General features: G+C 36.6%; 1 protein-coding gene across 11 annotated transcripts in view; it reads right to left on the minus strand.

Annotated features, from left to right (window-relative positions):
- The window catches only part of AKAP9 (A-kinase anchoring protein 9), a 163040-nt gene that overhangs the window by 96250 nt on the left and 41276 nt on the right, over positions 1–25514 (minus strand). For 6 of the 11 annotated variants that reach the window (XM_070471720.1, XM_070471707.1, XM_070471751.1 and 3 more), the window contains exons 4-11: positions 18258–18329; positions 17725–17895; positions 16497–16652; positions 15642–15839; positions 9738–12116; positions 6126–6339; positions 4067–4143; positions 1646–1784 (exon numbers count right to left, since the gene is read on the minus strand). In XM_070471720.1, coding sequence (XP_070327821.1) covers positions 1646–1784; positions 4067–4143; positions 6126–6339; positions 9738–12116; positions 15642–15839; positions 16497–16652; positions 17725–17895; positions 18258–18329 — 3406 coding nt within the window. The remainder of the gene's footprint in view (positions 1–1645; positions 1785–4066; positions 4144–6125; positions 6340–9737; positions 12117–15641; positions 15840–16496; positions 16653–17724; positions 17896–18257; positions 18330–25514) is intronic. The other 5 variants (XM_020890631.2, XM_070471738.1, XM_070471712.1 and 2 more) reach the window with 3 other exon arrangements.

Here is a 25514-nt window from a genome sequence, read left to right on the forward strand (position 1 = left end):
TGACTAGATGGACCTTTGTTGGCAAAGTAATGTCTCTGCTTTTTAATATGCTGCCTAGGTTGGTCATAACTTTTCTTCCAAGGAGCAAGCGTCTTTTAATTTCATGGCTGCAGTCACCATCTGCAGTGATTTTGGAGCCCCAAAAAATAAAGTCTGACACTGTTTCCATTGTTTCCCCATCTATTTGCCACAAAGTGATGGGACCAGATGCCATGATCTTTGTTTTTTGAGTGTTGAGTTTTGAGCCAGCTTTTTCACTCTCCTCTTTCACTGTCATCAAGAGGCTCTTTAGATCCTTTTTGTTTCCTGCCATAAGGGTGGTGTCATCTGTATATCTGAGGTTATTGATATTTCTCCTGGCAATCTTGATTCCAGCTTGTGCTTCATCCAGCCTGGCATTTCTCATGATGTACTCTGCATATAAGTTAAACAAGCAGGGTGACAATATACAGCCTTGACATACTCCTTTCCCTATTTGGAACCAGTCCGTTACTCCATGTCCGGTTCTAACTGCTGCTTCTTGACCTGCACACAGATTTCTCAGGAGGCAGGTCAGGTGGTCTGGCATTCCCATCTCTTTAAGAATTTTCTACAGTTTGTTGTGTTCCACACAGTCAAAGGCTTTGGTGTAGTCAGTGAAGCAGAATTAGATGTTTTTCTGGAACTCTCTTGCTTTTTCTACGATCTAATGGATGTTGGCAATTTGATGTCTGGTTCCTCTGCCTTTTCTAAATCCAGCTTGAACATCTGGAAGTTCAAGGTTCCCGTAGTGTTGAAGCCTGGCTTGGAGAATTTTGAGCATTACTTTGCTAGCATGTGAGATGAGTGCAACTGTGCGCTAGTTTGAACATTTTTGGCATTGTCTTTCTTTGGCACTGGAATGAAAACTGACCTCTCTTCCAGTCCTGTGGCCACTGCTGAGTTTTCCAAATTTGCTGACATATTGAGTGTAGCACTTTCACAACATCATCTTTTAGGATTTGAAATAGCTCAACCAAAATTCCGTCACCTCCACTAGCTTTGTTCGTAGTGATTCTTCCTAAGGCCAATTGACTTGGCCCCCCAGGATGTCTGCTCTAGGTGAGTGATCACACCATCGTGATTATCTGGGTCATGAAGATCTTTTTTGTACAGTTCTTCTGTGTATTCTTGCCACCTCTTCTTAATATCTTCTGCTTCTGTTAGGTCCATACCATTTCAACACCAAAAAGTTAACGGAGGTTGCAAATTGGAAAAAGGAACTAATATAGGATTCCTATTAAAAAAGATAACTGAATGTCTTCTTATTCTTTTTATAAAAACAAACCCCTGACATATACTTATTCAACAAATACAATGACTTTTAAAGGTTTGGATCTATGGTATAAAATTAAGAATTACAGTGAAGCCAAGATGGAAATAGAGGAACAGAGGATAAAGAGACAAGAATATTCGCAGACAGCTTTGCTTTTCTTTTTATCACGATTACTGCATTGTAAAACTAAACATGTACGTTAAAGGCAAGATTTCATGAACCTGAAAAAAGATGATAAGATAAACTCAAATCAGCTAAGTGATTAAATCAGGAATTAATGGAAAAGTTTATCAACAATTCATGTAAGAAAATTAAATACTCTGTTCAACAATGCAGTAAAGCCTTTATTACCTTGGACTTCACATCTGTAATCTTGCAATCCCAGTTCTTGATTTTCAGAAGTGTGCACACCAGCAGTCTCTTTCTCTTCTCCATTTACTTCACATTTTAAAGCAGGAGTGTAATGTTCACCATGGACATTGCAAAAAGTCTGTCAACAATAAAATTAGGTATTTTATGAAATTATAAAGTTTTGATTTCTGCCTCTAGAGATTATTAAACATTATTTCCTATATGTAAAACAGAGTCAAAAAATGTCACAGGAAAAATCAGTAAGAAAACATTTCCGTGTATCAAATCAATCTGCAAAAGAACAAACAAGTCTAAATCCTTCTCTCTCCACACGCAAGACATGAATTCTTCTCACATCAGGAAAATGTGATAGCCTTCATTATCTATAATATATATCAAATATATATGTCTAAACTATAATATTTTTATTTCTTTGTAATAATGAATCTATCTCGTACTTTACCACTTTCTAGTATACATCCTATACAGATATTCCCTCTGTAATGTCAACTACCCATGAGAAAAGGTGAAAAGATGAGGACAGAAGTTCAACAATGATGACTAGAAAGTAGTGTATAAATTCTACAGAAACTATATAAAGTAGGAGATCTCGTTCACAGACTTTAACACAAGAGAATAGTATTCATGGTTTATACACAGAAGAAAATAAAAAATATTTGACATATTATTTTGGTTTTTCTCCTGAGCAATGGACAATTCTATCATCACTTATAAGCAACACATACCACACAATCATCTGACACGCCTAAAGAAGTTTCTAGTAAGTTTCACCTTTCCACCTCATGCAATTGGAAATAACAGTCAACAACTTCTAGACCTAACCATTTTGTTTACTGTTGCTATTTCGTGAGATTTGCCTAATAGTGAAACTATACTATTAATTGACTTTATTAAATTTCCAACATAGTTTCTAAGGTAGAATTTATCATAAACTGATTCAGGTTGGTAGAAACCTGAATGATCAGCCAATTTACAAATAAAGCAAAAGACTCAGAGAGATGAAATAACTAGTCCAGAGTAACATCAATGATTAGGGACAAAATCAGATTCATGATGAACTGCAAGGGACCTCTCCATTACAACAAGCTGATTTATGTTTCAACTTGAGATTAGGGGTCAGGTAAAGACATTACTAGAAGAAAAAAATATATAAAGTCAGCTTATAAATGAACTACTATGACTTTGGAGAAGGAAATGGCAGCCCACTCCATTATTCTTGCCTGGAGAATTCCATGGACAGAGGAGCCTGGTGGCAAAAGCCCATGGGGTCACAGAGAGTCAGACACGACCGAGTAGCTAACACACACATTATGACTTGGGCCCGCCTTATATTTACAGACCATCAACAACGGACAGGAAAGCGCAATGCCTGAACCTGTCAGCAGAGTGGAGGCCCTTGGTGTGGATATTCCTGACTGTTTTTGTTTTTTTTTAATACTGTTTCCAAACTATTCCGTAGGTAATTAGAACCAGTAAGGCAGCTTTACCTTCCCAACTAACATCACCCTCCCCACCCCTTCAAATTATAAATACACTGGCTGAGATGGAAACCTGTGACAAGCCTAGGTGTGTATGTTAAATCTTGAAATACTTCAAATATGCAGAAAACCGTTCATCTATTACCCAGCTATAGCAAATACTAATATTCTGTCATATTATATCCATATTTTTTAAAAGTTGAACATTAAATACAGACTTGAAGATTTCTGCGTTAAGTACTGCTTATCTATTTCATTCGCCTCTCTGCCCAGAGGTGATAATCTAACATGCATGTTTTTATATTTTTTCTTTTGAGATTTACTGATATAACAAAGACACTCTTGCAAGGAACATATCTGGCTGTGCACGCATGTGAACCTGAGAAGGAAATGCTGGACTGTGTGACGTACATCAACTCGACAATATACCTTGATGATCTGCTCCTCAAGGTGGCACACTCCCACAAGGGGTACAGAAGTGCTGTTTTACCTGATCTTCACAAATATGATTATAGTTGGTATAATTAGTTTTCAGATTTGGCGATCTACAGTGTGAAATACTGTCTCACTAGTCATGTGCAAGACCCCCAGCTAAGTCATCAAATTCATTCAACCACCAAAGTGGGCGGGAGTAGGAAACAGACCTGCTTATGGCTCTACTGGTCTGTTTTTTAAATTAGGCAAATCTTCTGGAGAATCTACTACTGAGATAATTTACCTAAGTTTCTTTTGTTTCAAACTGATTATCAGGAAAACATTTAAATATTTATTTTAAACTTAAAAACTGAGGAATATTTTCTAAATACAGTTCTGAAGTAAGATTGTAGGGAAAAGTAATTCAGATGATTCTGCTAAATCAAAACAGTAATAACTTAAAATTTAGCATTTCTAGTCTAAAAGTACTTTTTAACTAGTATCTTACCTGTGTAAAATGAGAACATTCTTCAGATACTGCCTTGTGAAGTTTTCCAATAAGCAGCTGCAAAGGCTTCATTTCACCTAACAGAATAGATAGCGCATTAAAAATGTTCAATTTACATGCTTAGAAACTATTTTCATATTAAACTTACATCAACTGGAAGCTTCTGGGGAATAAGATTGGTTCTAAGTTCTTTATTTCTTTCAATGTTATTTGTACTGCTCACCGTTAACTGTATAAGATAATTTGTAGGATTTTCAATTTATATCCCACAAAATGGTACAAAGCACTGATTTATAATTTTTTTGTGTTACAATCCAATACAAGAACTGTATCACACAGCATAACCCTACATATATTCACCCATATAAAACTGAAACAAAAATTTCACAAATATTTATTCTTTATACATCCTATGCACTCTATTGTTTTCTGTTACTCTATTATTAAAAAACAAAAAAAAAGCTGGTCATTACTCACTGAACTAACTTCATCACCCATCAATGGACCCACTAATTAATTTGTAGTGTGAAAAACTACAGATTCTATCTGAAGAGGAAAACAATACAAACAACATATGATTAAAATCTTATTCAATTCAAACCCAAAGAACTCCTTTTTCCTGAAGTGAAAAAGGATTATATCCTTAAGCCACGCTTTAAACTCTACTGTTCAAAAGAACAATTCCAAACCTATGAACTATCTCATTCATAAAGGTAGATCTGTCAAGAATGGAGGCCTAAAGGTACCCTGAACAGAGAAAGTCTAATTAACTGAATAACTGGATAATTACTAAAGATAAAGGTTAACCTCGACTAGTCTTCCACTAATGGTTCTTAAATACTGCTGCCAACACACTGCCATCTTAGTCTTTTTGCTCACTCTACAGTCTTCCAAGATGTCTCATTCTTGTCCCCGGCCCCAAATGATCTGTAGACTTACAAATCTTTATCTTGAACTTAAACTTCCCCCTTAGGTTTCAGCCTTTATTTTCAATTGCATACTAGGTATCGCTTTTTCAAAGCCATCAAGTATTTTTAACTCAACGTTCCAAGCTAAATACACTATTTTCCCCACAAATCTACTCCTCATCCTCCTCATGACTGGAGTCACCCTGAATCCAATTACTCAAACTAGACACGCAGGGATCATTCTCAATTCCTCCCCCTTACTGCTAATACTAACTGCAGACTACAAGCCACCTCTTTAACGCTTAAACTTTTCTTCCTTCTACAATGCCCAATGCCATTTTAGCTCAACATCTTAATGTTAACAGAGTAACTGCCAAAGCTGCTTAGCTGGTCTTTCCATCACTTATCAGTTCAGTTCAGTTGCTCAGTCATGTCCAACTCTTTTGTGACCCCATGGACTGTAGCACACTAGGCTTCCCTGACCATCACCAACTCCTGGAGTTTACTCAAACTCATGTCCATTGAGTACATCACTTATCACCTCCCTTAATTTGCTCCAGTGATGTCATCTTAAAAATCTATGTTACTCTATTTAAAATCCTACATTAGCTCTTAAAACCACAGCATAAAGAGCAAACATGTTTCGGTCAGGGTATATGAAACCTTTTCTGATCAAGCTTCCGACAATCTTTATCCGTCACTACTTTTGCACACACCTTGAACTCTCAATTTTCCAAAATGGATGTCGTCTCTCACATCTCTAAAGTTAAGACTCAAGATCCTTTCCTAAAATTCCAACCTCCCTCCTCCTGCCTACTGCCTCACTCTTCCAGGAAGCACTAGACTTTTCTCCTCTTTCCCTCCATTCTTTCTGTTCATTCTTCTATTATAGAAGATTTCCTATTGTTTTCTAAGAGTTTATTTTATATTGCTTTTCCACAGGACTGTTGATTTCTTGGGGGAAATAATTCAGTGATTTTTAGACTTCTCAAGCACTTACATGAACAGTCTATGATTGTATGAACAAATGAGTCTAGAACTGAGAACACACAGTCATGTTCCTACATGGGGTCTAAGTCAAGAACAGAATCATGAAGTGGCGGGCTCTAAGTGATACTTACTTCCTTAGAATTTTGTTAGAAACCATTTACCTGTTTCTTGTGTTTTTATATTCTGTAGCTCTAGCTGGTGTATTTTCTGAAGTTCCTTGATCTTTTCCTCTTGAGCAGAAATAAGCTCCTGTTTAAGATTGCAAAGAGCTTTATCTTTTTCATTTTCCATATATTCGCGAACCTGATCCACATGAGTTGAATAGACCAGAGACAGGCATATACGTTGGGCTTCCATCTGGAGCCTTAAATCATTCTTAAAGTGAATTAATGTGCAGGTTAGATAATTTTAAATGACAAATCAAACAATTTAACTTATTTTTGCATATGCTCATTACGGGGGGGGGAATACATGAAATTATAAACCATAATTGAGTGAGAAAATAATTAAATTAGATGTCACTTTCCTTACATGCAATTATTTTCTCACTCAATCGGTTGCACTGACCTCAGAAAGCAGTACAACTTTTTCAAGGAAAATAGTACAATATTTTCACCACTTCAACTTCATGGTAAAGTTTGATATTGGGTAATGTGAGGATGGCCTGACCTTTCATTTTTATTCAAAAATGACATTTTTAAACAAATATGGGCTTTCCTGGTGGCTCAGCTGGTAAAGAATCCACCTGCAATGTGGGAGACCTGGGTTCAATTCCTGGGCTGGGAAAACCTCCTGGAGAAGGGAACAGCTACCCACTCCAGTATTCTGGCCAGGAGAGTCCACAGGGCTGCAAAGAGTCAGGCATGACTGAGTGACTTTTAATAAACAAATATGGAGAAATGCAAAGAATAATGAAATAAACCCTTATGTACACATATCACAAAGTAATAAATGCGATCATTTTATCTTTTTTCTTCATTTCTCTCTTCCCTATTATTTTGGTTTAGAAATGAAATATAGATAAAACTTAATCTATCACGTTCTCATTCTTCCTTCCGCAGAGGCCAGCATATTATAAATCTGACCATAAATTTGCTGCAATCCAGTTCACGTCCTATACTCTCATTTCTCAATCCATCTATAAACAGTGCACATATTTTACATTTTTAAGAATTTACATTGCAAAATGGCATTTATTTTGCAAATTACTCTTCTCATTCAATATGCTTCTGAGATCTTTCCATGTAGATACACATAAATTTATTTTAACTTGGTGCTGTATATATGAACATTACCATTTGTTCATTTCCTTTCTGGAGATCAAATGGATTATTTCAAACTTTAGATATTTCAAAAAATGCTGCAATAAATTCTTTATATATATATATATATATGCCCTTGTACATATATGATAGTGTTTCTCTAGCACACATGTGTGCTAAGTCTCATCAGTCATATCTGACTCTTTGCAATCCTATGGACTGTAGCCCACCAGGTTCCTCTGCCTATGTGATACTTCAGGCAAGAATACTGGAGTGGGTTGCCATGTCCTCCTCAAGGGGATCTTCTTGACTCAGGGTTCAAATCCGGGTCTCTTGTCTCCTGCATCGGCAGGCGGGTTCTTTACCAGTAGCACCACCTAGGAAGCCCTTCTTGATTGTGGTGATTCTCAAAACTGTAGCCCAAATCAAAATCACCTGGAGTGCTTATTAAAACAGATTTCTGGGCCCCTACCCCCAAGCTCTACTTAAAGAGTCCTGGTGTGAGCCCCAGAATTTGAATTTCAACCTGTTTCCAAGTGACGCCGACACTGCTGGTTAGGGACCACACTCATTCTGGCAAGCAGAAATGTAAATGCTACATGGCAGACCATGTATATTGCATCAATATTAGATTTTAACAAATTTTTTTATGCAATTACACAATTTTACACTGATATATTTAATAATGTTAAGTGAATACTCATCTTCCCACATCCTCATCACACTTCTTATTGTGAACCTTATTTTGTCAAACTGATAGGTATAAAATGCTATTTCACTGTTATATCAACTTATAATGCTGAAAGCATCTTTTCATGTTTATCAGCCAATTAGGAGAAGTATTTCTTGGGCTGCAGTATTATTTCTAAGCACATTTAGATTGCTCTTTGGCGTTACTGTTGTGTAAACTGTTGCTCAATTTTTCTATGAGCTTCCTTCCACAAGCACACGCCACACTGCTCTCCCCATGGCTAAGGGGTTTGTCTTGGCTGTGAGGTACGTGTCAGGGACAGCTTTCCCATTTGTCTCTGTTTACTTTACAGACGTCAACGTCAAGGAAATGGTATCTAGATGTCACTCAAAGTGTCTTCAGTTAGAAAAAAATAAACATTTTAATGAGAAAAATCTGACCATTTTGACAACTTCAAATTTGGGTCCTCTCCTAGTAATGACTTTAAAATTTTTTTAAATGATCTTCTGACATTTTTAGGAGTGATAAAATTAAACCTAATTATGATTTTGAAAACAATTTCAGATATTTCACAAAGCATTAAGAGTTATGTAATTAGAACTTCTTAACTATCTAGGTTATTAAAATATAAAATCTGATATAAGATCATAAATATGAGCACATTTATTAAGAAGTAGAAAGAAAAAAACTTTCCAAGGCCTTCCTACTATATAAAGAATAAAATTTCAGCTTCTTACAAAGTCTGTAAGACTCTCCAAGATCTGGTCTTTTCCCTCTTAAACTCTTTTTCTTCCACTCTCTTTCCCTCAAACTCAACCGAACAGGTCTTTATTCTGTTCCTCAAACTTATCTCTGCCATCGCAGTTGCTCTAATTTCCCTGGGTAAATCCTCACTGCCATTCAGATGGCAGTTCAAATGTCAGTTCCTACTAGACCCCTTTTCTGACCACCCTATTTAGTGACTACCCGCCACTCTCTATCCCATTCTCTCTTTTATTTTCTTTATAAAATATCACTATTGCTTATCACTATTTAACTCTTCTACTTATTTCCTCATTTATTATCTGTCTCCCCCACTAAAATATATGCTCTGTGAGAGCTAGAACCAACTCCTACTCTTGTTCACCACTGTATTCCTACCTGGCAAGAGACTCTATACTTGTTTAGAAATGAAGAAATACACATAAAGCTCTAGTAACCATTATACAATGTGCCCAGTGGGATCTTCCTGCTATTTCTAATTTCAGTGTCTATCAAATATAAATTGTCAGGAGTGATCTAGTATTACTCATTATATGTATTCTTTAGTTGTATTTAGAATTAATATTTTTTTCCCCTTTAGGTATAAAAAGACTCTGAGAAAACTAGGATTTAAATCAGTATCTTTTCCTCAGGGAAATAAAGTTTCATAACTATTGAACAACTACATGAAGTACTAAAAAGGTTTAAGAGTTAATCTTCAGTTAACCTTGAAAACACCAATACAAAAGGAGACTCTCAAACCAATCTTTGGAATTGCAACGAAATATTACAAAATAATTATTTTAATGCTCTGACTCTCAGCAAAGTTATTTAAACTTGCTTTTTCAAAGAAAATGTGTTCTGTTTCCTGAGCAGACTAACTAAAAGATTAACTAAAAGACAGGTAACATGGTTTAACAAAAAACAGATAAAAGAAATGTAAATGATAGGTCTAAGTGAGAGTTATGTCACTGGGTTTACTCTCACTCTCTTGTAAGGAGGTCAGTTTATGCTGAATGAAGATGAAAGCCTTCAGTCTGAAATGTACACTTTACTGCATGCACAGTAAGTAAACATACCTGCTCTGACTTAAGTACGCCGAGCTCCTGCTGAAGTTTGTCGCTTTCACCTGGGTCAGCAGTCCCAAGTGATGATTCATTTGTCATCGACGGCAAGTGAGCCGAAAACTGTTCTGGCTTGCTTGCTTTTTCGAGAGTCATATTTTCAAGAGGAATTTTATTTACCTCCATTATTCTTGACTCTTTACCAAAATCGTTATTTATTTTAGGAACTGACCCTCCAGGATCCCTGCTTGATGAAACTCCATCTTTCAAAGTGCTTAAATGGACATCATGCACATTTACATTTTCTGTCCTACTGTGGTCAATTATGATTTCTAGCTCTCTACATCGCAATAAAACTTGCTCTTTATCTTGCTTTAAAGATTTAACTTCTTCCGTTAGAAAACTTATCTCGTCATGTTTCTGTTTTAATTGCTCTGAAAGATCAGACAGTCTCTCTGACAGCTCTAACTTTTCTCGCTTGGTTACCTCAAGTTTTTCCATAAGTTCTGTTGTATCTTTCTCAACAACCTCACCAATTTCCAATGGTTCTGCTATAAAAGTTTTGTCATCGTCAAAGACTAAACTTTTCATTTTCACTATACTTGGGTTTATTCTTTGCAAATGATGAAGCTCTTCACTAAGTGCTTTAAGCTTACTTTTATACTCTAGTTCTTGCTTATTTTTACTGTCTTCTAAATCGCTTTTTACCTTGAGAAGGCAAGCATAATCCTCCTGTAACTCCTGATAGTTAACTTCAAAATTTTTTTCAGCAAATGAAAAAGTGTTCCTTTGCTTTTCAATCTCTTCAGTTAGCTGAATACATTGTTTTTTGAGGTCCTCATTTTCCTCTGTAAGTATTTCTATCTCTTTTTGCCAGCTACAGTCTTTGGATCGGGACTTAGCAGAGTCTATGAAAGTTAATCTTTCTTCTTGGTTAACAGGAGTATGTATTTTCAACATGTCTTCAAGAGCCTTCTTTTCATCTTTAAGAATGCTATTCTCTGCTTCAAGTTGTGCAAATTTTTCTTGAAGGTCATCCTCTTTTTCCTTCATTTGTTTCTCCAATAATTCAGTTTTAAGTTGTAATTCTTGAACTTCCTGTTCAAGTGTACCCTTTTCCTTTTCTTCTTGTCTGAGTATTTCGATTTCTTTTTGCAGTTCATTGATCTGAAGGGTCATTTCTTCTGATTTTGAATTCATGAGGGACTGCTGTAAATCTTTTAGCTTTGAAATTTCCAAAATCAGTTGGTTCTGCTTAGTTATCAAATTGTCTTTTTCAAACTGCATGGTTTCTATCTTTTGACTCATTTCATTCTGTAAACCATCTATCTGCTGTTTATAGTGAATGCCTAAGTTATCTTTAAGCTTTTCAATACTTATTCGATGTTCAATTTCCAAATCTTCCTTCAGTTTGGAAAGTTCTTCCTCATGACTAAACAGGAGCTGTGTCCTCAGCCTCTCCAGCTCAGCTTCCTGTGACTCAGCCATTCTATCCAATACAGCATTCTTTTCTCTTTCTAACATTTCAAGCTTTATCTTATAATTTGTAACTTCTGCTTCGTGTTTTAATTCTAGTTCTTTCCTGGCTTCAGAAGCAGAAACGATCTCAGCCTTCAAATCTTCCACTGTACTAAGGGACTTGTAGGCGTCACTGAGCTTACCTTCTTGCTCAGCTATCGTCTGTCTAGCCCTTTGAATCTGGTCCCTTGAGAAGCTCAGCTCTTCACAAAGGTCCCCCAGCTGTCTCTGGAGAGCAGACTTTTCTCCTGAGATTACTCCTATTTCTTCCTTGAGCCTTTCCCTTTGAGAGTTACTATCTTGCAGTTTTATATTCAGTTCATTTATTGCCATATTCATTAACTTTATTTGATCTTCATTAACTGTTATACTTGGATGTGATCTTAAAGCATTCTCCAGCTCCCCCTTGTGTCGTGTCCTGAGTTCATCTATCTGTGACATGTGTTGTTTTATTAACTCTTGTTTCATCTGTACTATCTGCTGCCCATACATCTCATCCAGCTCTGCCCGGAGTTGTTCCAACTTTCTTTGTGTTTCTTGTTCCATTCTTTGTAGGATATCCGTTTCAAATTGACTGTCTTTATGATTTTTCTTCTGAAGTTCCTCAACTGTCCCCATTAACTGTTTTATTTCTTCAGAACACTGTCTTTCCTTTTGCTTGGAATTAGTCAGTTCTAATTTCATATTTTTTATCTCTTGGTTCTTCCGTACAACCTGCTCTTGTAATTCTTCCAGTAATTTATCAGCAGCTGTTACTTTATCCTTTAGGTCACGAGTTTTTTTTTCTTCTTCTATTATTTTTGTATTTAATTCTTCAATGACTGCTTCCTTTTCCTGTATTTCTTTATTTGAGTTTTCTACTTTTTTGTCCTGTTCCTTTATAAAGAAAAAATGAAAACATAAAAATGGCATTCTTAGTTTCTGGTTACTTATAGCCCTTAACCCCATCATCAAAAAAAATTGATAGAAAACTCCTTTTTACATTATTCTATAAAAAGCAACAGCTGAGCCTGCTCCTTCATTTGTCTTACGTCAATGAGACACAAGACTTGTGTAGCCAACACTACCTATGAGCAAATACCATAGCAATGTTGGTCTTCTTCGGGGTGGGGGGGGGGGGAGAAATTTTTCTTGCATTGCTATGATTAAATGTTTTAATAAAAAAATTTAGTAAGATCAAAATGTGTCTTAAAAAAAACAACCAAAATGTGTCTAAACCATTATATTTTCTTCTTTCTTATTAACTGATCAACATTCTAAGTATTTGGTATTTGCAATTGCAAGAGGACTACATACCCTTTACAGTTCCAGAAATAATCCAAAAATAAATCAACGTTCCTCCCATACAGTATTTTAATGACCTGAAGGTTTGGTGGGCAGGTGCTATGAAAAGAGTAAAACAACAAAAGCAGGCTCCTAAAGGTCAGCCTTAACTCCTAAGGCTAAATGAATCAGAAGTTCAAGGATATGCCACGGTTAAGTGGTTGAATTGCAAGTGACATGCAAGACAATTATGCCATTTAGGGCGTACCAATTTGATTCTACATTTTGGGGGTAAATAGAAACTTGAAAGCAAGACAGATTTTTTTTTTTACCCCTATTCTGATTTAGGACTTTATTTTGGAACTGCAGACAAATCAAAACCCAAAATGCAAGCCAAGGCATGTCCCTAATCATTTACAGAAGTGTCACGGCATAAGACAGTCAAGTAGAAGCCCTGGAGACAAAGTTTTGTCTCTGTCATTTACTTGCCTGAGTGGTTAGGGCTGCAGTCCCAAGGACAGAAAAAACAGTAAAATTTACAGATGACAATAGACGTAAGTAATTAAAATCACCTTCAGAAGACAAAAGTCCCAGCTCAAGAGGACTTAAAGGCACCTCAAATGGATGTGTTAACTTACCTTTCAAAAAAAAAAAAAAGAAGAAGAATGTCAGAGCCTAGGGAAAAAGAAAGTCTGAGGGAAATAGTGGCAGTGCCCATTCAAGAATGGTTCAGGAAAGAGAATCAAGGTACCAGGAGACTTTGAGAATTCTAACTCCTCTGGGAAAAATCACACCTAACCTAGAAAGCAAGGTAGGGGCTGCTGTAAACAGAATTAAGAATTTCAGTTCAAAGGCATGGCCATTCCTGCTGTGAGATGGACATATAAAGTTATCATAGCCTAATCGGCTTTGGCTTGGTATAACATATCCCATCAATGTCACCATGCCTTATTGTTGATACTGAGCCTTCTGGCCTAGACTACCTTCTGGCAGTCTGCCAGGCCTAAACTGCCTTTCTCTTCTTACCTCCTGGAAAGGATCATTTTCAAAAACGATTGTTTTCTAATCAAACTATTTTTTGATGCTGATAAAACATTTTTAACATGGTTCAACCTGGGTCTTTATGCACACTCCATCCTGTTTAAAATGTCCTCTTATCAGTTCAGATTCATAATTTATTCACTGTTTACCAGACAGGTACTGAAGAGCTGCTACGCGTCATATACTGCACCAATTATGAAGAAAACAAAATACAATGAAAGGGAATTGTTCTAATTTACAGACTTACCTCAAATATCACTTCCCTGCTAAGCCTACCCTGAATCACTTCCCTTATGAAGGCAGACCTGCCCAGAATTGTCAAAACACTTTTTACCCATACTTAGCCTTGTTTTGGGGTACCTTGCATACCATGAGTTTTAGTGAAGAAAAAAGCACATTTAAGCATCACTATCTCTTGCAAGAGCCTGATGCAAAGCAAGTGTTCTATAAACATCTATAAAATGATTTTTAAATTACTTTGGTTGTAAAGCATGTACATTTTGTAATTTCAGTATCTTAAAATTGTACATTTCTAATTTCCCTAAGCGACAGTCTCTGTAGTCAGACTACACAGAGTTGAAAGCTGGCTCTACCAAGGTATTGCCTGTATACCTCGGTAATTTACTTCATCTTGCTTTGCTTTAACTTCCTCATCTGAAAAATGGGGGTGATAACAGTATTTACCTCATAAGATTGTTGTGATGATTCAATGAGATAATATAATGTGTAAGATGCTTTGAGTATTTCCTGATACCAAGTAAACAAAAATAAATGCTACCTAACACTTTGTTATCCAAACAGTACTCTTATTGTGCTAATTTCTAAACATCTTGCAGAAGAACTGCCTAAATTTATAAAAAATACTGTCCTGTATGTATAGTCTGTCCTCATTATTCAAAGAATCCAAATGTGTGAACTTGCCTACTTGTTTAAATTGATAGATAACCGCATAAATCAATACTCAGTCATTTACAGAAGTGCACAGAGTGGTAAAAAATTTGAGCTGCTGGACATGCATGATTCAAGCTAAGATGATGTCAGGCAGATGAGCAAGGTGAGAGAACAAGGAAGGAGACCATGAGGATGGAGGTGGTAGGCAGTAGTGTAAAGTACTGCAAAAATTTCTGGCTCTGGGCTAGTCCAATAGGGTTTGAATCTCAATTAGGAGGAGGTATCTTTAGACCAGTCACTTAACACTTTGGACTTTCATGTCTCTTTTGAAAATTAAACAAGCTATAATCTACCAGAATCGTTTTAGGATTTAATATTACAATCTGTATGATACACACAATGTTATAAGTCAAATATACTTCCATAAAATTAAAAAATAAAATACAGTGGAAAAAGTAAAAAAAAAAATCTATATAATATGTATGTGTGTGTGCATGTATGTATGTGTGTGTATACCCTGGGAACATCAATTGTTGAATAAGTGTTCCAGGCAAATTTACAACACATAAGTACCACAAATAAAGAGAATCTGTATTTTTTTCTAATTAAAGTGTGTGTTGGTCGCTCAGTCATGTCTGTCTCTTTGAAACCCCATGGACTGTAGCCCGCCAGGCTCCTCTGCCATGGAATTTTCCAGGCAAGAATACTGGAGTGGGTTGCCATTTCCTCCTCCAGGGGGTCCTCCCCACCCAGAGACTGAACCCACGTCTCCTGCACCACAGGCCGATTCTTACCGTCGGAGCTACCAGGGAAGCCCTTTTTCTAACTAAAATCCATAAAATTTTATTTTGCCATGAAAATATTTACAGAATTACATAACCATGGCTAAAATGAATAGAAACACCTTTAGATGAAAAAGAAAAAAGGACAGACGTTCTGGTTATATATATAGATTTTCCTGAGGGCTCAGTTCAACGTAAGCTGATTACTTTCGAAGAACTCAGTAATGAGTATTACCTTAATACCTATTACTGGAAGACTCCCAATTGCTTAGAAATTAATTATTCTTCATGTTTCAAGAACTTTTCTGAACTATGAAACTCTGTGACTCAGGTGTAGAACAAAAGGATAAACACTTGGACAGGAAAACCCCACAGCCGACTGTAGGCTGCAGTACACGGGCCGGCCTCCGCAGAACAAACGTACCGCCTCATACGCTCTGATCCTGTCCTGCAAGGAGCTGATCTGCATCTTCCAGCCCTGCTTCTTCCTGTGGTACTCTTCGAGCAGCTGGTCCTGCTCCTCCAGCTGCTGCTGGTGGCTGAGGATCTGCTGCTTGGCTTGCAGCAGATCTGCAGCTGTGCTACTGTGCGTGCTGCTCCGCAGAGTTTCACCAGCCTGCAACTTGAAAACACAGAGACCCCAAAACATTAAACTCTCAAACGAGTGCACCAAGCAGTGGGCGTCCTTGGTGGGTGCTGCTCAGCTAACAGCTGCTCTCTGCGAACTGTGGCGGATTCAGCGGTCTGAGACTCCAGCCAACACGCTTCCATAGCCGATCAGGTGAGTATGGGTACATTACCTAAGCTGACACATTCCTCCCTTATCTCAAATTATTTTCTGTTGCTCATCATCAGAAACCTGATTAATACAAGTAGTTTCCTATGGATCACATTAAAGATAAATGGAATATATTCAATCAAGTTACATTCCAGAACCTAACTAAAATAAAGTCATAGCAGGGTATGACTTCAGACATTCTTTAGACAAAGGATGTAACTACAGGTTAATTTCTGCGAAAATTCACCTTATCCAACTTGTAAGATTTTAAAATATAGATGAGGAAGAAGTATAAAGAAAGTAATAGCATAAAACCACTCAAGAAGTATGAATTAAATTCCTAGTTAATATAACAAGTATTTACCAGTTTTTTCAACATAATACATTAATAGGCAAACACAACCTTTAAACAAATTTATATTTGTTCTAGAAAATATGAGAAAAAAATTTTAAATTCATTATTACAAATTTAATAAATTTTCTTCTACTAGTAATACTTACATGCTGGAATTGAATCTGTAATTTTTGACTCTGCTCTGTCAACTCTAAAAATTCTCTCATTGTCTCATCCTTTTCTCTTCTTGCCTGTTGTAAATTAGCAGTGAGCTGGGTTATGATGCCATCTCTCTGCTTAATGGCAGCTTCAAATTCTTGCAACTAAAAGACATCAGTGAAAGTTAAAAGTGCTACACTTATATTTTCAACAAAATTAAATATTAGTACAGGTAACTTCAAAAATAAGATATTCAAAATGCATTGGCAGAATTATTACAATCTGTAAGCAATCTTTTCCATATTTGAAAGCTATTATCTTGCAACAATTAGTTTTACTTCCAAACCAACTCTAAAAAGATTATCTGAACTAGGGAACAAAATACATTAGATTTGCTGCTGCTGCTAAGTCGCTTCAGTTGTAACCAACTCTGTGCAACCCATAGACGGCAGCCCACCAGGCTCCCCTGTCCCTGGGATTCTCCAGGCAAAAATGCTGGAGTGGGTTGCCATTTCCTTCTCTAATGCATGAAAGGGAAATGTGAAAGTGAAGTCGCTCAGTCATGTCCGACTCTTCGTGACCCCATGGACTGCAGCCTACCAGGCTCCTCCGTCCGTGGGATTTTCCAGACAAGAGTACTGGAGTGGGTTACAATTGCCTTCTCCAACATTAGATTTGACTTACCCATATATCTACTTCTGGAAGGACAACTGTCTTTATATTTAGGGATGCTCCAACGTTCGTAGGTATTACCATGACAGTCATGCTTAAGCCTTACTTGTTTCTAGAGAAGGTGAAACTGAAATATGTTCTGTCATCCTCACCAACGTCTTATTTCACCTTGTTTTCATAACTGACTGCCACAAACTAACAGATGTCATTTTAACTATAAGAAGTTATTTACAAAGACCTGCTGACAGGTTTAACGAGTCTAAGTCATAATGTATTGACGTGGTTTACAATATAAGTTTCTCTCAGGCTGATTACAAAAACATCCATCCATACTGAAGTGATTTCATCCTAGCTATCTCATAAAGTTTGATAAAATATCTATGTTATATTTAGGCTTAAGCAATGCTGTTTATGATATATATATAAGGACAAATATCACGAGGTGACTCTAAGTCACCCTTTAAAAATCCCATCTAAATTTAAAGAATGTATCTATGCTATCATTCACATTTCCTATTTTTGTTTTTTGAGTAACAAAAGAAAAGCCACGTAAGGTGAACACACCTGCTTCAGCCCCTCGGTCCCATAGGCAGCCCTCATTTCTTCCAGTTCTCTGCTGAGCTCGTCAATCTCGTGTTGTTTCCCAGCCAGTTCATTTTCCATCATCTCTAGGTGGGTCTGATCGTACTGTGCTCCATGTTCAGAGTAAGAATCGTCAACACCAAACTCTTCTTCCTACGCCAACCCAGATTTTACATAATTCAGTACTAGCAACATTTTCTCGGGAAAAGAGATTCAGAAACCTGAATCCGACAGCAAAGTCCACTTTAAAACATCACTCATCACCTGGGAGTTTACCAGCATGACAGCCTACTCTGTTGTTAATGTGATAAACACCCCAAGAGCAAAAGCAAGATATCTGCAAATTCTGTTACGACTGAGTTTTAAAACAAAAGGTGGATAATTTTGTTTTGTTACACATTAAAAGCATTTAGAAATCACACATAGAAAGAGATACATGCAGGAAAAAGCTTTGTTAGTAACCAGCTTTAAATAGAATGAAACATTAGTATCATAAGTAGTTTTAAATACTGTACCCTTAATAAATTTGTAGGCTTTCCTGTTCTCACCACAAAACCGCAACCATTTACCTGTACAAAAACAATTTCCTGAAATATTATGATTTTAGAATTTTATTTAAAGCTAAAAATTGATTTGTGCTAACTGTATTAATGCTTTTCTTATGCCTAAGGAAAATGCCACATTGGCAAAAACAAACATAGTGATTAAATTTAAACATCTAAAAGACATTATGACTGTTTCAAATGCCACTGACTCCTCATACATTTGAGTACTTACAATGAAAACGACACTGTGCTATATACATTTCCATTTAAGCGAATTAAAGCTCTAAGCACAGTTCATCTTTTGTCCTAGATCCTCTTCTACAAAACACCTAAAATCATGTAAGTAATTATTTTTTATAAAGCCCTATTGATTTAAAAGTAAAACTGTTTACTGGTATAAGTCTACTGGAGAGCAAGTGAAGAAGGAAGAGGAGATAAAGAGCTAAGGAAAACTCCCCCAAGAATTTTCGCCTGGGGGTACTATGAGAGCTTTGCCAACTCTGACAGATGTGGAGACTCTCCACAATACAAATGCCTCCATCACTGATATTTTGTGGTAAAAGGAAGAAAGTTGGCAGAATAGGTCTCTGAGGCTGACCTGGAGGGCAGATTAACTTCAGATCAATTAATCTACTCAATAATCTCTTCTTTCCCCCTAACAGCAAACAACTGAACTTCATGCTTGCTTACATCTCAATTTTTCACATTCTATGTTAACAGAATCCAAGTTATGAAGCTTTTAATACTGAAAATACATAGAATATCCTAGAATTAGGATTAGGTCTATATGGATCACAACACTATAAAAGGGGATGGTCCTAATTAAGAGTTCTTTATAAACTCTAATTCCTTAGCTTTTTCACCAAGAATAATTTCAGAAAACAAAACCAAAGTTTAAAAAAAATCACATTTATGGCAACGCATTATTGCAATTTGTGAAAACTATCAGAACACAGCAGTACTAACTTTATTAAGATTATTAATAAAATCACTTGTGATAACTTTCAATTAAATTCGTCTAAATTTCAACTAGTTTTCCTTGATTTTTAAAAAATCTATTGATTTTAATCGGAGGATAACTGCCTTACAGTATTGTGATGGTTTTTGCCATACACAACATGAACTGGCCATAGGTATATACATGTCTCCCCCATTCTGAACCCAACTTCCACCTCCCACCCCACCCGTTACGAAGCACTTTGATAAATGTCTGCTAAAACTCCTTCCTTAAGGGTAACAGAGCAGTTAGATGGATTTTATGAATATTTTCAAATACCATACTAAGCAAAGGATATTCCTTTAAGTGGTGATGATACCACTATTACGTAAGTTAGTTATCTATTTATTTTAACTCTATATACAAACACACTGCATAGCCAACATTCAGCCTAAATTTTCTCTAAGTTGAGCACATTTTATACTTGAGCTACTCCTTTGCATTGGCTTCTATGCATAAAATACTACATGACTGTTTTCACAACTTGATTGTCTTATTATAATAAATATAAAAATCCTGTCAATATTAATAGTTTTTAAAAATTTAGTATCATGTAAATGGGTAATAAAAGATTATACACCAGAACTAAACTAAAACAAACTATATTTCAAAGTTAAAACAGAAACACTCCTCAGAATATTAGGATCATTAATAGCAATAAATTATTATGATTTTTAATCTAGATAATTACTTCACTGGTACCGAAAGGGTAGAGCATTTGTCTCATCTTCTTACAATAGCCTTTTAAAGTAATACTTTGTAAACCATAATATGAAAGTACATTAATAACTTGAAACATGAAGATTAGATGAACAGACTCCTTCAACTAAAAAATGTTAACTTTTCTTAAAATCCTTCTTCACTGTAGCATCTGTCAAAATTACTCCACCTTTAGGTTATACCAATATAGTCTTGCTGAATTCACAAGTTATTCCACATGTGTAGACAACCTGAAGATTTGGGAAAGTACATAAGGCACATTCTAAATTTTAAAATGTTCTGTAGGGTATCATTTCCTAAAAATACTGCTATTCAGAAAAAATCAGAGGAAAGATCACTCATAACTATGTTCTTCACAAAAAACTTTTCAGTGAACATCAGTTCAAAAACAGAAGAATAACTTAACTTTTATTAATGATTAGTACTTTATCCTTACACTTAATCTGATGTATGTACAAAAATTTGAATAATGGATGTTTCAATAAAAAATAGAATCTGAGAGTTCAGAAAGTTCATAAAAATTATAGGATCTCAGTGTGCCTAGCTGACTCTTGGATTAGAGCTGAGAAACTAAGGCGGTTAAGATCATTCATTCAAAGGAAAGTATCAAGCACCACGTTGTACACCTTCAAAAAATACAATTTTAAACTGTCCATTATACCTTAATAGAGCAGAGGCAGGCAGGGAGAAAATTTTTTAAATGGCGAAGTTAAAAAAAAGAAAGAAAGAAATCCAAGTCAAAGTTGAAAGGCTGTTGACAGGCTAGGTTTCCATTACTCAATGGCTGGCTATAGACTATGTCTCTAATCCCAGTTATTTCAAAAATGTGATGAGTCATGTAAGTGACTTGGATAAGAAGTACAGAATAATGGAATCTGAATAATGAAATCCATAATGAGACTGTATGCTTTCCTACCATTTCATCTTTCTACACACAGCAAAGCAGATTTATTTACTTGTTTTATCTCTATGCATTGACTGTAGCATTTCCTACTTTTCCCAAATAACCCTGCTCAAAGGGTATCAATAAAAACGTTTTATGTAAATAAGGTATTTGAGGTATGAAATGTCCCTTCTCCAAGAACTGAAAAGATTATGTATAATTTGAATTAATTTGTAAAAAGGGTATTTTCCATTTAATCTGATTTCGCTAGAACACCTAACTGGATATATTTTAATACAGAACAGATCTTAGGTAGGTCATAGGACAAAATTATCTGACTAATGCTTTCTAGACCTGAATCCATTTTTTAAGCCAAGGAGAATACTCATCACAGAAGTCAAGAACATTAAGCACTACCATATCCACCAAAATAAAATTTCCAAGCTAGTTTTAATTAAACATATAATTAGAATCTGAAGTCCTTCTGAGAATAATTTGTTAAAAAAAATTCCTTTGTTTCTTACAGACTTACCGCGAAGAAAAGCATACTTCCACTGAAGCACTGTAAAAGAATTTTTCTTGCTGATTGTTTTTCATGTTATCAAACATTATATTAAGATCACCAAATAACCCTCAAAACAACTCTGTGAGATAGATATTATTTCCACCCTTTTACAGGTAAGGAAATTGTATTCTAGAGTTTAAGTGAGGTATCCAGCTTCAAACAGCTCAGAGATCAGAAATCTGAACACACACTTTCTGGGCTCCAAAGCCCCTGCCTTTTTATATCACCTTCTTATCCTATGCAGCAGAAAAATGACAGTGATATTTAGACAAAATACAAGATAATTATGTGTCTTATGATTAAAACTATATAGTTTTTCAATTTTAAAATTAATCAAAGGCAAACAAGAGCAGCCAAGATTATTAAACTTTGCAAATCTGTAATTTGTAGTTATGTGTTGCTTAGAAAGGAATTTCATTTTTGAGGGGTATTACTCAGAAGTAATCTCTAAGAGTTCTAATATGAAAAGTATTATAATGTGAGATTTATTCCTTGGTTTGTTTTTTACTTTTTATTGAAATGCATTTAATTTACCATGCTGTGTGTTCCTTAGTTTCTAAAACTGAAGTACTGAAGATTTTTCTGTCTTCTAACACAGGGACTATGGCTTAGAAGTTCCCTGAAATTCTATCTCAGTCAAATGAGTCCAATATTATTAAATCAACTGGCTAGAGACCCAGAACTAGTCCAGAGGATCATGGACTGAAGCCAGTATCCATTTCAGCAATCTTGATATGACTTCATCAAGTGTCTCACAGATGATGAATTTTTCCAGTGTATTCTATGGACAAATTAAAATATGTAAGTTTTTCAAAGTATAATCCATTATGAATCAAGGCCCCAAATGGATAATATTAAAAGGATTATGATTCAAATCTGTCAAAGATTATTTGATAATTATCTTTCAATGTAAACTTCTAAATCACTAATTTTTTTCAAACTATAAATCACCTAATTGAGCTTTAGTGATCAGCATCAGAAAAAGCATCAGAGGACTGGTCACACAGTAAAAGTAACTCTTCCTGAAAATTTGGTTTAAAAAAATATGCATGTATGAATTGGTATATATTATGTGCACAATTATTCAGGTATATTGCTTTTGTTCAGTCACACAATTGTGTCCCACTCTTTGAGACCACATGGACTGCAGCACATCCGGCCTCCCGGTCCCTCACCATCTCCCGAAGTTTGTCCAAGTTCATGACCACTGTATCAGTGACACCATCCAGTTATCTCATCCTCTGACGCCCTCTTCTCTTTTTGCCCTAAATGTTTCCCAGCATCAGGGACATTTCCAATGAGTTGGCTGTTCGCATCAGGTGACCAAAATACTAGAGCTTCAGCATCAGTCCTTCCAATGAGTATTCAGAGTTGATTTCCCTTAAAATTGACTGATTTGATCTCCTTGCAGTCCAATGGACTCTCAAGAGTCTCCAGCACAAGTCAGAGAAGGCATCAATACTTCAGCGCTCTGCCTTCTTTACGGTCCAGCTCTCACAACCGTACGTGACCACTGGGAAGACCACAGCCTTGACTATATGGACATTTGTCAGCAGACTGATGTCTCTGCTTTTCAACACATTGTCTAAGTCTGTCATAGCTTTCCTGCCGAGAAGCAATCGTCTTCTGATTTCATGGCTACAGTCACCATCCACAGTGATTTTAGAGGCCAAAAAGAAGAAATTTGTTACTGTTTCCCCCTTTTCCCCTTCTATTTGCCGTGAAGTAAGGGGGCTGGATGCCATGATCTTCAGTTCAGTTCAGTTCAGTCTCTTATTAGTCGTGTCCAGCTCTTTGCGACCCCATGAACCGCAGCACGCCAGGCCTCCCTGTCCATCACCAACTCCCGGAGTTTACTCAAACTCATGTCCATTGAGTCTATGATGCCATCCAGACATCTCATCCTCTGTCATCCCCTTCTCCTCCTGCCCCCAATCCCTCCCAGCATCAGGGTCTTTTCAAATGAGTCAGTTCTTCACATTAGGTGGAAAAAGTATTGGAGTTTCAGCTTCAGCATCAGTCCTTCCAATGAACATCCAGGACTGATCGCCTTTAGGATGGACTGGTTGGATCTCCTTGCTGTCCAAGGGACTCTCAAGAGTCTTCTCCAACACCACAGTTCAAAAGCAACAATTCTTCGGCACTCAGCTTTCCTCACAGTCCAACTCTCACATCCATACATGACTACTGAAAAAACCATAGCCTTGACCAGATGGACCTTTGTTGGCAAAGTAATGTCTCTGCTTTTTAACATGCTATCTAGGTTGATCATAACTTTCCTTCCAAGGAGTAAGCATCTTTTAATTTCATGGCTGCAATCACCATCAGCAGTGATTTTGGAGCCCCAAAAAATAAAGTCTGACACTGTTTCCACTGTGTCCACATCTATTTCCCATGAAGTGATGGGACCAGATGCCATGATCTTAGTTTTCTGAATGTTGAGCTAGCTTTAAGCCAACTTTTTCACTCTTCTCTTTCACTTTCATCAAGAGGCTTTTTAGTTCCTCTTCACTTTCTGCCATAAGGGTGGTGTCATCTCCATATCTGAGGTTACTAGTATTTTTCTCGGCAATCTCGATTCCAGCTTGTGCTTCATCCAGCCCAGCGTTTCTCATAATGTGCTCTGCATATAAGTTAAATAAGCAGGGTGACAATATACAGTCTTGACATACTCCTTTTCCTATTTGGAACCAGTCTTTTGTTCCACGTCCAGTTCTAACTATTGCTTCCTGATCTGCATACAGGTTTCTCAAGAAGCAGGTCAGGTGGTTGGTCTGGTATTCCCATCTCTTGAAGAATTTTCCACAGTTTATTGTGATCCACACAGTCAAAGGCTTTGGCATAGTCAATAAAGCAGAAAAAGATGTTTTTCTGGAACTCTGGCTTTCTCGATGACCCATAATCTTAGTTCTTTAATATTTAGTTTTAAGCTGGCTCTTTCACTCTCTTGCGTCACACTCATTAAGAAGCTCTTTAGCTCCTCTTTGCTTTCTGCCATTAGAGTGGTTATCATCCACATATCTGAGGTTGTTGATGTCTCTCTCACCTATCCTGAGACAGCTTGTAACTCATTCAGCCAAGCATTTCTCACGATGTGCTTAGCGTATAGGTTAAGTCAACACAGTGACAGCAGACAGCACTGTCATATGCCTTTCTCAATCCTGAACTATCAGTTGTTCCATACAGGGTTCTAACTGTTGCTTCTCGACCTGCACACACGCTTCTCAGGAGACAGGTAAGATGGTCTGGTACTCCCATCTCTTTAAGAGCTTCCCTCAGTTTATTATGATGCACAGAGGCAAAGTCTCGAGCATAGTCAATGAAATAGAGGTAGATGTTTCTCTGAAATTCCCCTGCTTTCTCTATGATCCAGCGAATGGTGACAACTTGATCTCTGGTTCCTCTCCTCTTCTAAACCCAGCTTGGACATCTGGAAGTTCTCTGGTTCACATAATGCTGAAGACTAGCATGCAAGATTTTAAGGATGACCCTACTAGCATGGGAGATGAGTGCAATTGTATATTCATGTATGTAAGTGTATGTATATATGTAAAACCTGTGTGCTGTGCTTAGTCACTCAGTTGTGTCCAACCCTCTGTGACCCCATGGACTGTAGCCCACCAGGCTCCTCGGTTCATGGGGATTCCCCAGGCAAGAATACTGGAATGGGTTGCCATGCCCTCCTCCAGGGGATCTTCCCAACCCAGAAATTGAACCCGGGTCTCCCTTTTGCAGCCAAATTCTTTACCATCTGAGCCACCAGGGAAACCCTATGTAATACATATGTAAATATATAAAATTACTTGTATATATGTATGTAAAATATAGTTCTTACTGTTGAAACATGGTCAGTATATTCTAACTTTTATCTGTAAGACTTACATTTAAAATTGTTTTTACCTAACTTTGAAACACATCATACTTACTAGGTATCAGATATACAGATGCAATAAACTTTTCTGGACCTAACCATAATTCCTACCAATTTTTTAAATTTAAAATATTTAGGCAAAAATTCACAGTAATAAGAATTTCCAATATTATTAATTTAGCTTTTCATAA

This window comes from Odocoileus virginianus, chromosome 1 (assembly GCF_023699985.2).
Source record: "Odocoileus virginianus isolate 20LAN1187 ecotype Illinois chromosome 1, Ovbor_1.2, whole genome shotgun sequence".
NCBI classification, from domain to species: domain Eukaryota; kingdom Metazoa; phylum Chordata; class Mammalia; order Artiodactyla; family Cervidae; genus Odocoileus; species Odocoileus virginianus.